This window comes from Carassius gibelio, chromosome A25, assembly GCF_023724105.1.
Source record: "Carassius gibelio isolate Cgi1373 ecotype wild population from Czech Republic chromosome A25, carGib1.2-hapl.c, whole genome shotgun sequence".
Classification (NCBI taxonomy): Eukaryota; Metazoa; Chordata; class Actinopteri; order Cypriniformes; family Cyprinidae; genus Carassius; species Carassius gibelio.
In genome coordinates, this window is record NC_068395.1 from 7,811,013 (window position 1) to 7,823,992 (window position 12,980).

Genomic DNA, 12,980 nt, shown 5'->3' on the forward strand with positions numbered 1-12,980 from the left:
AAGCAGCGCGCGAGCTGCAGAGCTGTAAACCCGCTGTCAAACAGTGCGGACAAGCACGAGAGAGATCCGCACAGATCCGAACAGCTGCAGCTCCCTGTCACACAAGTTGTGTTGGAGACTCAAAGCCGAAACGTTACAGGGGAGATCATTCCGCCCGGCTGTATGAGAGCAGAACCGCCGCCAAACGCGTAGAGGATTTGTACCTGTTTCTGCGCGCGCTGCGCACGTGGAAATGTTGCGATGGCATGCACGAGGAGAACCAAAACTTTGGTGTCCACGTGCGTGATTTTAAGCGGCATGACCAATATTTTGTGTCTGCTCTACGTCGGATGGATCACCAATTATGTGTCTAATAACGGCAACGTCAAAGTTGCAGGAAGGACGCGCGAGAAAAAGTTTGATGATGACAACAGAGGGGAAACGCTTAAGATTATAGAGAGACTGGACAGGCTGGAGAGTGTTGTTAACCAGCACATACAAGGTAATGATGTTTTGACATGACAGCATGATTTATATTAATTGCATGTTCTCGTTTTACAGTTGCTGTATATCACACTCCTACTTGCAGCAGATACGAAGATCAATACTGGTTTAAAGGGGCTTTGCACTTCAGATGCTGATGTTAAAGAGCCTCTTTTTATAGCTCTGTTTATATTTATACATAAAGATGAATTGAAGACCAATCATAATGTTACAGCACCTCTGTCTGTCTGGACTGTATTCAGCTACGAACAGATTTCTGTGTTCAGATGGTGCAGTGTAAACTCAGGTTTATTGAAGCTAAAATGGGGGCATAAATTTAGCACTTGGCAAAGACCTTGCATAAACATCAGTCCCTTGGCCTGTGTCATCATATTGCTTTGCAGGACTCAAACAGGACAGCTGGGAGTGATGATGATAACCTGCAAGAGTTTGAACAGCTTCTGATCCTGGATGATTAATCATCATTAGTGTACTGTTGATGTCAATCTGTTTCAGTGGTGTTAAAAAATATGGCCTTGGAATGAAATAAGGGGGTGCTGTCTTCAAAATAACCCCCCATTTATGCCCTAACAGGCTTTGTGTGAGGAATTGTATTTCTGCAAAGGATTGATGCATGCGTTAATCTTGTTGAGAAGCATTTGGATAGATTTATGGGATATGTTGGCCTGTACCATAAGTACAGCTCCTGTGCTGAGCTCAAGGTCTTAAAGCTTGCTTTTTGCTCAGTGCAGTCATAGTGAAGCCATAAATGTCAATCAAAATATACCCAGTACACCTACACAATGAGGCACTTAAGCAATCGAGTGTATCATGCTACATTATATACTGTTTCAAAAAAAGATTTCACATAGTGATGCCTTCCTAACTTGAAATGTCTTTTCTTTTTTTTCTTTTCTATTTTCTTGTATATACCATACAGAGAAAAATCACAGCCATTTGTTTGATTTTACCAAGCAAGTGTAAATATTGTGGCTTTTTTCATGCTGTTAAAACATTGTGCTATTTGTTTGAGCTTTCTGAATGGTCTGACAACAGTAGTTTTGGCTCAGCCAATAGCATGAGTTTTGGGGTGGGACTACTGTTTGGCTGACCAATGGAAGAGGGAGGGAATAATCCGAGAAACCTGTTTGAAAACAGCTATTGTTTTTGCATTTCCATTTGAAGACTCACTATTTTATTGTGCAGCAATATTCAAAAACAAGTATTACCTTTCTGAGGGAAAATTGAGAGAAATTTGTTTTCAGACTTTTTTATTTACTGAAACTGAAAGTATTGATATATTAAATTAGTCACAGTTCATTTTGAGAATTCAGAAGATTGAAGAACTGCCTGTTCTTCTGTAAAAAGCACTTATTGAGGGGAAAGATACATTTTATTTACGTTTACATCTATATTTAATGTGCTCTTTAGTATTTTATTTAGATTGTCAAACTGTTTAGACTTACTCTAGTTTCCCAAACTGGGGTTTGTGTATTGAAGAAAAGCTAATTATTAATTAACATTCAAATACATAAATTCTATCAAAAAATCTATCAAAATAAAACACTTGATAGAATATTTTATTAGTTTACTTACTTACTTTGGGAAGTGAAAGTACACCTTTCATATAGGTATTCAAAACCCAGATTCACATATAAACTGCTCCTCTGTTTCAGAACATAAGTCAAAGACATCAGTGAAAGAAATAATCAAGGCTCCTCTGATTTGCTTGTAGTCTCCTTCAGTTTTACGATAACTGAGTCTGTGGCTCCTGACAGAGAGTCTCATTTCTTCAAAATCCATTAAGAGTGAAGAGTCCGGTTTTCATGCCCATCTGAACTGTCTGATTACATTGTAATTGGCAGAGACTGAGACCGGAGATCCAGTTTTGCATTGACACGAGCAACAGTGTTACAGAGGGAAATAAATTTAGCTTGTTCTTCCCTTGTAACCCAGTTTCAATTAGCAAATGTGAACTTTGGTTAGCGGAAGGTCACTGTGGAAATGCCATCTTTATTGTGCTTTGCTTGTGATGTCTAGGGATGGTGTTGTGCCATTTTAAATGTGGAGGAGTGTAAGATGCTGGAGAGTTAGAGAGGAAGCAAGGAAAACAAGTCTATTTCTTTGTAGTATATATGTAGCACATAAAATAGATTTGAAGTTAAGTTAGCAGAGCGTTCCTTCTTTTAAAGGGATAGTTCACCCAAAATGAAAATTCTGCCACCTCACCCTCATGTCGTTCCAGACAGTTATTTTTTTCCACAGTAAAAAAAAAAAGAAAAAAAAGAAAATTCCTGGTTTTTCCTTTCCCTATTGTGAAATATATACAATTGAAATGGTTTATTGAACACAAACAAAAGTACTTGGTCTTGATTTTGTCCATCAGGAATGGTTTGGAATGTTGAATGTGAATTTAAAACAAATAATGATGTGCAAAGATAAATGTGCATTAATAATAAACTTTGCTATATTCTATAAATAAGAACTGAACCTTCGCATAGACAGCCCCCCTTATTTTCTGTTGCTATGTCCGACAAGCCATGGTGCTCTCACGCCATACATCATGTTCTCACACATTGAAAAATACTTTGCTTAGCAAAGTGGAAACAACATGCCGACAGACAAGATAGAGCAGGTTACTTTTGGTATAAAACAGTCTCAGCTTTCAAATTTGGTCATTTTTTAAAAAGAAATGTAAACAATAAATACCGTTGTGTGGCTCTTTTAATGTGGCATGACAGATCACTGTAGCACCTCAGTTCAAGCAGCAAGTGAACTGATCATCTCTTCCTCTTTACTAGTTATAAGACAAAATAACCACGAATGAATGTTAGAAGCTATCTTGTTTCATCTGCAGAAAGATGTCAGTAGTACACGCCATTTTTCAAGTTCAAGTCCACCAGTGTTAATCTAGTCTCCTATCTGGTTTGTTTGTCAGACAAAATGGTAGATTCGGTGTTATAACTGGTCAGATCACCTGTCAATCAAACTCCTGGCGAAGGGTCAGTTGTCAGTTTTGATTTCATGGTAACTTTAATACCCTAAGGTACCCAAGAGTATCAGCAAAAAAGTACATTGTAGCTTGCTTATCATTTTTAAAAGTACTCTGGAGGCAAAACAACTCGATATTAGAGGTTTTGACATTGCCTGCAGCATCCTGCACTTTGCACTCCAGGCCAGATCTTGGAAATGTCCTGTAATTCTTCTGCATTTAAGTGGCGGTTGACTGGGCTGCCTTTGTATTAGAATCACCCAAATGGATTTTGTATATATACAGTTTATAGATTTTAAGAGTAAATAGTGAAACGTTAGTAACTTTATTTAAAGTAGACATTTTAGAGATTGCACATTCACATCGGCTTGACCAATCTGAAATAAACACTTTTTAATGTTATTTAAGCATTTATGGGTAGCTTCATTTTACATGGTATTCAAATGGGAGTGTTGTGTTTTAGAGATTTCAGTATTACCTGACCTAAAAAGCTCCCCAGAGGCCTTTCATATGTGGCTGCCAAATGAACTGACTTCCCTTCAACAGGCTTTTGCTATGGCATTATAAAAACATTGTTCTGTTTGTTTGAATTCCTCAAACAGCCTGACAACAGCAACATTGACTCAGCCAATTGTGTGAGATAAAGGCAGGGCTATTTGTGAGGATGACCAATAACATGCTAGGAGATGATCCAAGTTGTGCTTTTTAATTCTTAATTTTTTTTTTAAATGTAGTACAGATCAATTTTACACATTTTTAACACATTAAAATCCATTACACAGATTTTCTCCTTGAAAAAAGTGCTTTTACATGCTTCCCTCCTTTTTGAAGCCTTCGATAGCACGGCTCCTTACTAGATTCAGTGTATAGAGCGTACAGTGGAGTCTTGTATTCACATGCCTATGGGTGATTGCTGTGCGGAGTTTTCTGTACATCTAAAGAGAACAGCAGTGTTGTACCGAGGGAGAATAACTCACAGGTTCTCTTCCTGTTTCACACAGCTATGCACTGGAGATCAGCAGGATGCCTGAGTGCTATAAAAATCCAGCCTTTGTACTATTATCTTTTCTTTTTTTCATGCCCTGTTCACAAGTTCATAAGTTCATGAGTCACACTTTTGAGCTGAGTGTTACCCTGATAATTTTCGGACTGTCTGTCTCATTACGGTGCGCCTGCCTGACAATAAATGCTGGATGTTTTTGTGCGCACACCCTACAGGCATGTGTTGCTCTTTTGTACCGCCTCTGTTAAATTCCACCCAAGATTGCTATCATTATCAAAGGTGTTTTTGTCCACGGTTCTCTCATTATAGGATAGGATTCACAAGGGCTCGTTTTAACGTCACGCTTCACTTGCTGATGGGAAATGAAGGAGAAACGCCAGAGGGAAAGAGTAGACTGGGAGGCGGATATATAACATGGAGGTCACAGTGCACATTGGGAAGTTGCTTCTTCAGTCTGTGATTTTTCTCAAAATGTCTTGATTGGGATTTAAAATGTGTTGTAGTTAATTAAAGGTGGGTAATTGCTTAGATACTCATCAGATTTTGCTAATTAAATGAGCTGTCTCTGCGGTGGCAAGGCATGCTAAGTCTAGACAGTTAAAATGAAGTAGTACCAGCAGTTTATTTACTGCAGTCTTTCTATGAAGAAACCTTTTTTTTTTTTTTATAAGGCTAAGCCCTATACAGGGGAAGCAGTAACTGAAATGTAAACACACCCTATCACTGTAAAAATAGATTTTTCAAAGTTGTAAATAAGATTATTGGAGTGCATAATAAAACTTTTTATTTTTTATTTATTTTTCTAAAATTTTTTATTAATTTTCGCAGTTCCGTGACAATGTTGTTATCTGTACACAAAACTTTCAAAAGGTAAAATTATAAAATTTCTAATAAGTTGTCGCATCCTCCATTATCTTATTGTAAACAATTCATCCATTCCATTTGTCTAATAAAAAAAAACAGTTTTTATCAAAATGTCATAACACAGTCTTCCAGTGAAACAAACTATGAATTGAACCAAGTCCCACCCGACATTTCTTTTTCCATAATCTGTTATTGTTATGTACAATATGTCAGAATACAGAAGAAAAGCTCTGTCTTTACTTCCAATGCATTGTGACTTTAAAGGGGGGGTGAAATGCTATTTCATGCATACTGAGTTTTTTACACTGTTAGTGTAACACGCTGCACAAAGGAGTGTGTTTTTGGTTGCCAGGGCAAGACAACCCTGCACAGATTACCAAAAAAAAACAGCATTAAGGGACCAGTGGATGGAGTTTATTTTTACAGAGCATCAACGGAGTTGTGCAAGTGTTTGTGTTTGTTCCCTGCATTTCGAAGATGCTTGTTTTACAAACAAGGCCCAGTTTGACGCCTTGTTCTTTAGCTCCGCCCACAGGTCACGCCTCCAGCCGGTCGTGTTTTTCCGGGAAAAATCGATACAGACTATCTTTCTCTTATGAATATAATAAAACTAAAGACTTTTTGCAGTTATGAAGGATGCAGTACTACTCTATAGGTACTCAAGATTAACATGATATTGAGTGAAAACGAGCATTTCACCCCCCCTTTAAGCCAAACATTATTTTCATGTTATGGTGGATTGCATTATGCATTATTCATTCAACAGACAATTTTATCCAATGCGATAAGGCTGATATTATAATTTTAAAATGCATACAAGTGAGTTTAAGCATTACAGTTATAATGTACAGTAAGAAAAATTGATTTTTGAGAGATTTGCTAAAGGTTAAATTTAAGTGTTAGTCAATTAGTATTTTAAAGATGAGCTTTAAAAAGAGTGGTAAATGATGGCAAATGTAATCTAAATGTAAAAAATTAAGTGTACAAAAGAAATAAACATGCACAATGAAATATACAATACTGATCAATAAATTACAATTAATCCAGCATTTTGATATTTTATTAGATTTAAAGCAACACTAAATGCAATATTTACAGTAATTTCCCAAAGCAACATATTTGGAGCTGAAGTTTGCTCAACAGGAAGCTGAGCCTGCAAAATGCCCAAAAGTGGTGTTTGGTGTCAGGATTAGGGTTAAAATTAAAATCTGGGAGAAAATTTTATATGATTTAAGCTCCTGTATGCGTGTGTCATCATGAGGTCATCCCCTGATAGACACTTTCTCCCCCTCTGTCATTGGGCTCCACTTAGGGTGCATCCAGCTGCACTGATTTATCAGCCCGTCTCACTGATGTCTGTCGTCCGGAGAGCAGCCCGTAATCAAGCTCAAGCTTCGGTAATCCTCAGAGCTTGAAACGTTTTCAGCTTTATTGCTTCGTCCAGTCAGACACGTTCAGAGGAAGGAGGTTGGGATGAATGACAGCATAATTTGCATTGTTTTGATTGATTCTGCTGAAGTCTGACAACAGATGGTGATACAAACATATAGTGAGGTCACTTGTCTGATTCAGTCCGATGTTTTCTGTTTGATTCAAACTGATTCATTAGAAAGAATCGCCTTGAATGATTCATTCACACATTAGATGGCACTTAGACCTGTATATTCGTAGTTGTGTGCCAAGTAAACAGTCGCCTGGTGCTTCTCCTGAATAGCGATGCAGGAAACACTCACTGAGCCAATGACCCAAGGTTAAAAATGGAGTCAATTGCCCTTGACTAACCGAGCGAGACCAAAATAGTGTGTGCGGTTGAGATGTCCTTGCTTCAATGAATGACATCCCTTGAATATTCCTGAGAACCTGTACCATCTTAAATCTCAATTGAGGCTGGATATTGCTTGCACAATCAAATAAAATCAATTCACTCTAGGTAACTGATAATTATAAGAAAAGAGTCATTATGCAAAAAATTTTGAAAACCAGTGCTGCGACTGGCCGTTTGAATCGAGTATTTTTAATAACAACATTAGTTATTATATTATACCTGTTATTATAATAACATTTTACACTCAAAATGTTTCAGTATATTCTGTTCATATTCATTAACTTTTTATTAAAATAGCTATAGCGCAGCAGTGGCTGTCATATCTGAGGTTCGAGAGGTTCCTTGCTCTCCTGTTCTCTCTGGCCTATGCTGTAAAAGCCATAAATAAAATATAAAAACGGCATAAAATTTGTGTCCATTTCCTTCCATGAAATATGAAGGCTACAATGTTTGGTTGGATTGGATTGGGCTGGACTCTTACATTATTTTGGTATATGCTTTGAGATATTATTTGAGTACATAATAAAAAAGGGCAAACATTTGCAATACTAGCAAATGAACCTTAACTAAAACAATGAAAGAGCCTTCAGGTCCGTCACAGAGCAGAAAACAAACTGTGGCGACTGTCTGTCATAGCTGGACATCTCACACACTGACCCGTGAGGATTTCATGGAGACCGGGCCAAGGCTCGCCCGGCAGGCACCCCTGAGGGACTCGATTCAAATGTCTCTCTGTGACTTTATTAACCTTTGCACTGGTTAGAGAGTGCAAGAGTATATCGCCCACAGCAGGGAGCTGCATCTTAAATCTCTAATCACATATGCGCCACACAGCATCCTGACGATTGTGTGCATCAGGACAATAATGCCTCCTGAACAGAAGCAGAAAACAGATCAGTGGAGCAGTCTCTTGTTATCATGCTGCGAAAGCTTGAGAGCCATTGTGTTTGATGCATTCAGAAAAGCTGATATGGCATGTCACAGCTTTCACAGATTCAGATGTGTCTCAGTCAGATTTTAGATGGGAACTACCCACCGTATGAATTTAATTTGAACTCAACTATCAAACCACATCCTGCATTAAATTTTAGAGGACTTGTGACTTATTCAGTTTGATAAATTCATCTTTTTGATTCTTTTTATAGGTTAGTGGACAAGTGTATGAATCTAAATATACATTTTCATGTATTAAATATGACTCTTGCTCAACAAATGTTCCTCCTTATTAGCTAGCAAGCTATTTCATAAAGTGGTGAGGACAAAATAAGCCAAAATAAAAGTGCTGTAAATGAAATGCATTTGAGTTCTGACCAGTTGTATGTGTCATATTTTGACTGGACAATTTATTATAAGCCAGTATTTGGTAGACTCTTTGTAAACCTGGCCCCTAGGAATGATTTTTCTGTCAAATTTTGCTCTCTGATCTTGCATTTATGTAACACGTTTTTATTTAAATAAATAAGTAGCTCAGCAGAAGCACAGATGGTGGAGTTGTGATTGGTTTTATTTCTTTATTTTTTTTTAGAGTAATGTGCTGGGCTCACTGTGCATTAGGCCACCTGTTAATGAACTGACATGACGGAGGGAGAGCATGTAATTGATGTCTTATTTCAGTCTCACTTAAAAAAATTAATAAAATCAAGAAGCTCCATGATTCCAAGTAATCATAGGACACAGTACTGGAGAAAAAAATGATCTATGTATGTACTGTAAACATATACTGTAAATATCAATGTTTCGATTATGCATTTAATAACATTTTTAACCAATTTACAGTCCTAATAATTTTATGAGAATATTAAACCTTAAGACTATTTAAGAAAATTAAATATCATATTATTATGATTCTCTTTGTGTGGTTTATTTTAGCATTTGTTTGCCTTTGAATGCACCATGTGTTTTCTGCTTCCTTATTTGAAGGTCACAAAAGTGATTTCTAAAGGATCTTGACTGTGATTTAAGTGCTTTTTTGTTTGTCAGAAGTGGCAGGATGAGGCTATAATGATGATCTTTTGTACAGGATTGTGTTTTGCATGTAGAAATTACAGGTAATGAGCTGTAACGTTTGATTTATGAGGCCAAAGCAATTCATTTTGCAAGGAAATCAACAAAAGTGCCTTTTTCTTGTTAGAAAACACACACACACACACACACACACATACTCTTGCCTTTACGTAAAGCCTGTTACTAGTTCAGATGCAGATTTCCGAATTGGAGCCCACACATAATAATGCATTATATCACCTGAGGGATATTCACTGCCATGTATCCTGCTGCTAATGGTGTTCTGATGATAAGCGTGACCGTCCGGGGCTGCCCATGCACTTGTGTGCACAATCACATAAACATTCAGTGGCATGGAACATCCTGCCGACTTCTAGGTCACCTGCTAATGCAGTTACTAGCACAGCCCACGGCCGTCCAAGCGAACAAAGGCTGTGCATTAACCAGCTCGATTTCAAAGCAAGTCCTCGGTTTCTTTGTGCATCTTTGTTGTTGTCTTTTAAATTTGTACAGTTTTAATACAAGTCTGAGAATGTTTTCAGCGTGACAGGTAGTCTAATAGAAAGAAAATAAACTTTTGTTGCCTTTTGTAAAACTGGTGTCAAGGACAGAGGACTGCTAACACGATTGTTTTGTTTATTTCAAGGTTTCAGTTAGATTATTATTAGTGGTAGTATTATTAGTGTTATTAATAAGTATTACTAACATTAATTATAATTATTATTACTATAATGAACTTCATGACTCTTTGAGTTTAGTTTTTAGACTTAAAAAAAATCCTAGTCGTATTTGCTTTGTGGAACATGTACAAAGAAATTCTCTTATGAACATTTAGTCTTATGTCATTTAGTCTTACAACCTTGAGCATTTGAAAACTACAATTCTGCATAGCATTCGTTCCTTTTAGCACTCTGCTTTATTCATTTGAATAATTCACTGCTCAATGTCATGGATTAATAGCAAGAAATATTTAAAAAATCGCCCAAAGAAATTGTCTTTTTGCTATAGAGAAAGAATAATTGTCCGTGACAGGGTGTGGAATCCATTCAGAATAGCAGACTTCCCTACAGTGTCTTAACGTCCTGTTAAGATTATTACGTTTATTCACAAGCTCTGTGAATTGGTGAGGAAATGTTTAGATAGATGGTCATCTATCTGTGTGGTGCATATCATGGCAAGCCTTTACCAACAGGCTCACCAAATTATTACCAACAATAACTTTTAAAGTAATTTCTGCTTCATGCGTAATTGGCTGTATTCCATTTAAGTGAAAAACCTCTGGGAAGAAAGAACATTTCAAATACGTACATTTACATAGTGTTAACCTAGCAGCAGTTTGCCTGTAGCTAATGTGCCAAACTAGCATGAAGTGGTATTGTCAGTGACTCAAATGACTCACACTGTTTAAGTTACCCAGAAGAGCTGATAATTGTGAGACCTGCCTCAATTTCACACTCTGCAGGGTAGCATGGATTCCCAGCAGTGTGCTGTTTGGCAGCTTTCAGCTTGACTTTGAAGGGCCGCTAGCACACTCCAGTTAAGCCCCTTTCACACTGCCATTCCGGCAAATACAGGGGTAAAGTGTTCCTGTAATTGTTCCCTGGTCGCTAGATTTGGCACTTTCACACTGCCAGTGATGACCCGGTATATGTGCGTGCTTTCACACACAACCCTTGAAGATCCCGTAACGACACGTGACATCAGCGCGTGACGTATAATGTACGAGTCGACAACGCTTGGCACGTTATACTTTCACTGAAGCAAGCAAACGATCTCGGCGTCAGCACGGAAAGTGAGGAACTAACTGATCTCTGCTTCATTACAGTTTGCACATATGTTTTCGTCGCGAATGTTGATCTTCCTTCAAAACAGCCGGTAAAAGAGTCGCGTGATAACACGTGACATCACTTCGATAAGGAATTAGATCTGGCTTTTGTTACCACAGCGCTCGTTCCGGATCGATTACCGCAATGTTACTAGGTCCCCGACCCAGGTTCAATTCGGTAATCAATTCCGGGATGTGGTTGCTTTCACACAGAAGGCGACCAGGCAATGTTACAGGAATATTGCGGGTCCGACGTGCAGTGTGAAAGGGGCTTTAGAGAGGCTAATGTACCTGATACTATAGCTTTTGTCACAGACAGTGTTAAATTTCTACAGTAATATACTGTAATGCATGAACATGTTTTGGCCCCCAATGCTGTTTTCACATTGTGGTTGTTACATTATTATGTTGAAAATTATGGCTAAAATTTTGTGCAGAACTATCAGATTTAGGAGTGCACATAAGTGGTGGTAAATAAGTTCAGACCGATCATTTGCGCACCAACATGGTTGACCGCAGTTAATGCACAATCGCACAATTTTAGATCAACTAACTGTAATACTGTGTAAGATTTCCATTCAAATTAAAAGCATACATTATTCAGAGGTTTACAAAAGTTTCAGAGCAAATACACAAAACTGTGACATTTCATTCACTGACGTGCTTTACTTTGGCAGCATTCTAGTGTAAATGTAAATTTGAAACTTGTAATTTTTAAGTATGCTATAAAATAAATGTATTTTATGTAAAAAAAATTATCCTGTGGAGATCAAACAAAGAAATTCTGAAAAATGTGCTGATTAATTTTGCATGCAGTTACAATCAAACAAATCTGAAGCATTCAAACACCAAGAAAGGAGCATACAAATTATTTGAGAAACATACTGAAATTGAGGTCATTATTCACTAAAATCCTGAACCCCTGCTGCCACTGGATCACTGAGTCAGATTAAATTCAACACAAGAATCAGTCTGACTGATATCTGAACGATTCATTTAGACTGATTCATTGAGAAGATCTGAATCCAAAGAATGATTCATTTATGATTCAATCATCAGTAACTGCAATGAATATGTCAAGAAAAGCTTGTTTGGTGTTCCACTGAAGAAAGTAAGGCAAACTGGTTTGAAATGACACGAGGGTGAGTAAACAATGACAGAATTTCTCATTTTAAGTCTCTGTATAGTATCTGTGGTCTTGTTTTGTCAGACAATGACTGTAAAACATCACGGTCTGATAGAATGGGGCTGCTTGGATTATGACGCTTTGTTCTGTTTTAGCTGTTTGTCACTGAATAAGGCTCACTCTGGTGTACATGTACGATTCATATTCATGTATTCATATTTTTTCAAACGTGTCTCTGTGAAGTCAGAAACCATTGCGTTATGGTTACATCAATGGAAACTTGAAGGCGTCAGGCGCTTCTAACATCTAAAACACTTCAGATTGGTGGAGATGGGATATTCATAGTAACATGCCAATTGAAACTGACTTTGTTGCCATCATGTAATGGTACATGCCTTTCAAGTAGGGTACTTAGCATGCTCTAGGGTGGGATACATCCCACAGCAGATAATAAAAAATTAATTCATTATTTTGAGTTGCCAAGACATTCAGGACCTTTGACTGATCTATTAATTTATGCGTCATGTAGCTTCAGTGGATATTTAATGTGTCTTAAAAAAGCGATTGGATCTGTCGACTTATATTTCATATCTGCTGTAATCTTGTGGGCCGGCAGGACATTTGAACCTAGCGGATGCTTACATAACAGCTCTTAATGAGAAGGGCAGCCAAAATTGCATTCATCACCAGTGAGTGGTTCACTCAGCAGCTTGGTCATTTCCACTGTTGTGAATATAACACCTATGTGCTCTCAACCGTTTTATGTGATCTGATTAGGCTTGACGTTTTGAGAGATTCAATTAATTAAAGGAGCAGGATGTCGGTACATTTGTTGTCAGTTATTTTCAGTGCCTCATTGGTGTAATGTATGTTAATTTC

The 12,980-nt window shown here is 37.6% G+C and overlaps 1 protein-coding gene across 1 annotated transcript in view; it reads left to right on the top strand.

The window, feature by feature from the left end:
• The first annotated feature begins 203 nt into the window (after positions 1-203).
• LOC127946941 (polypeptide N-acetylgalactosaminyltransferase 18) overlaps positions 204-12,980 on the top strand; it is a 39,624-nt gene continuing 26,847 nt past the window's right edge. The window contains exon 1 of the mRNA XM_052543778.1: positions 204-481. Coding sequence (XP_052399738.1) covers positions 241-481 — 241 coding nt within the window. The 5' untranslated portion in view covers positions 204-240. The remainder of the gene's footprint in view (positions 482-12,980) is intronic.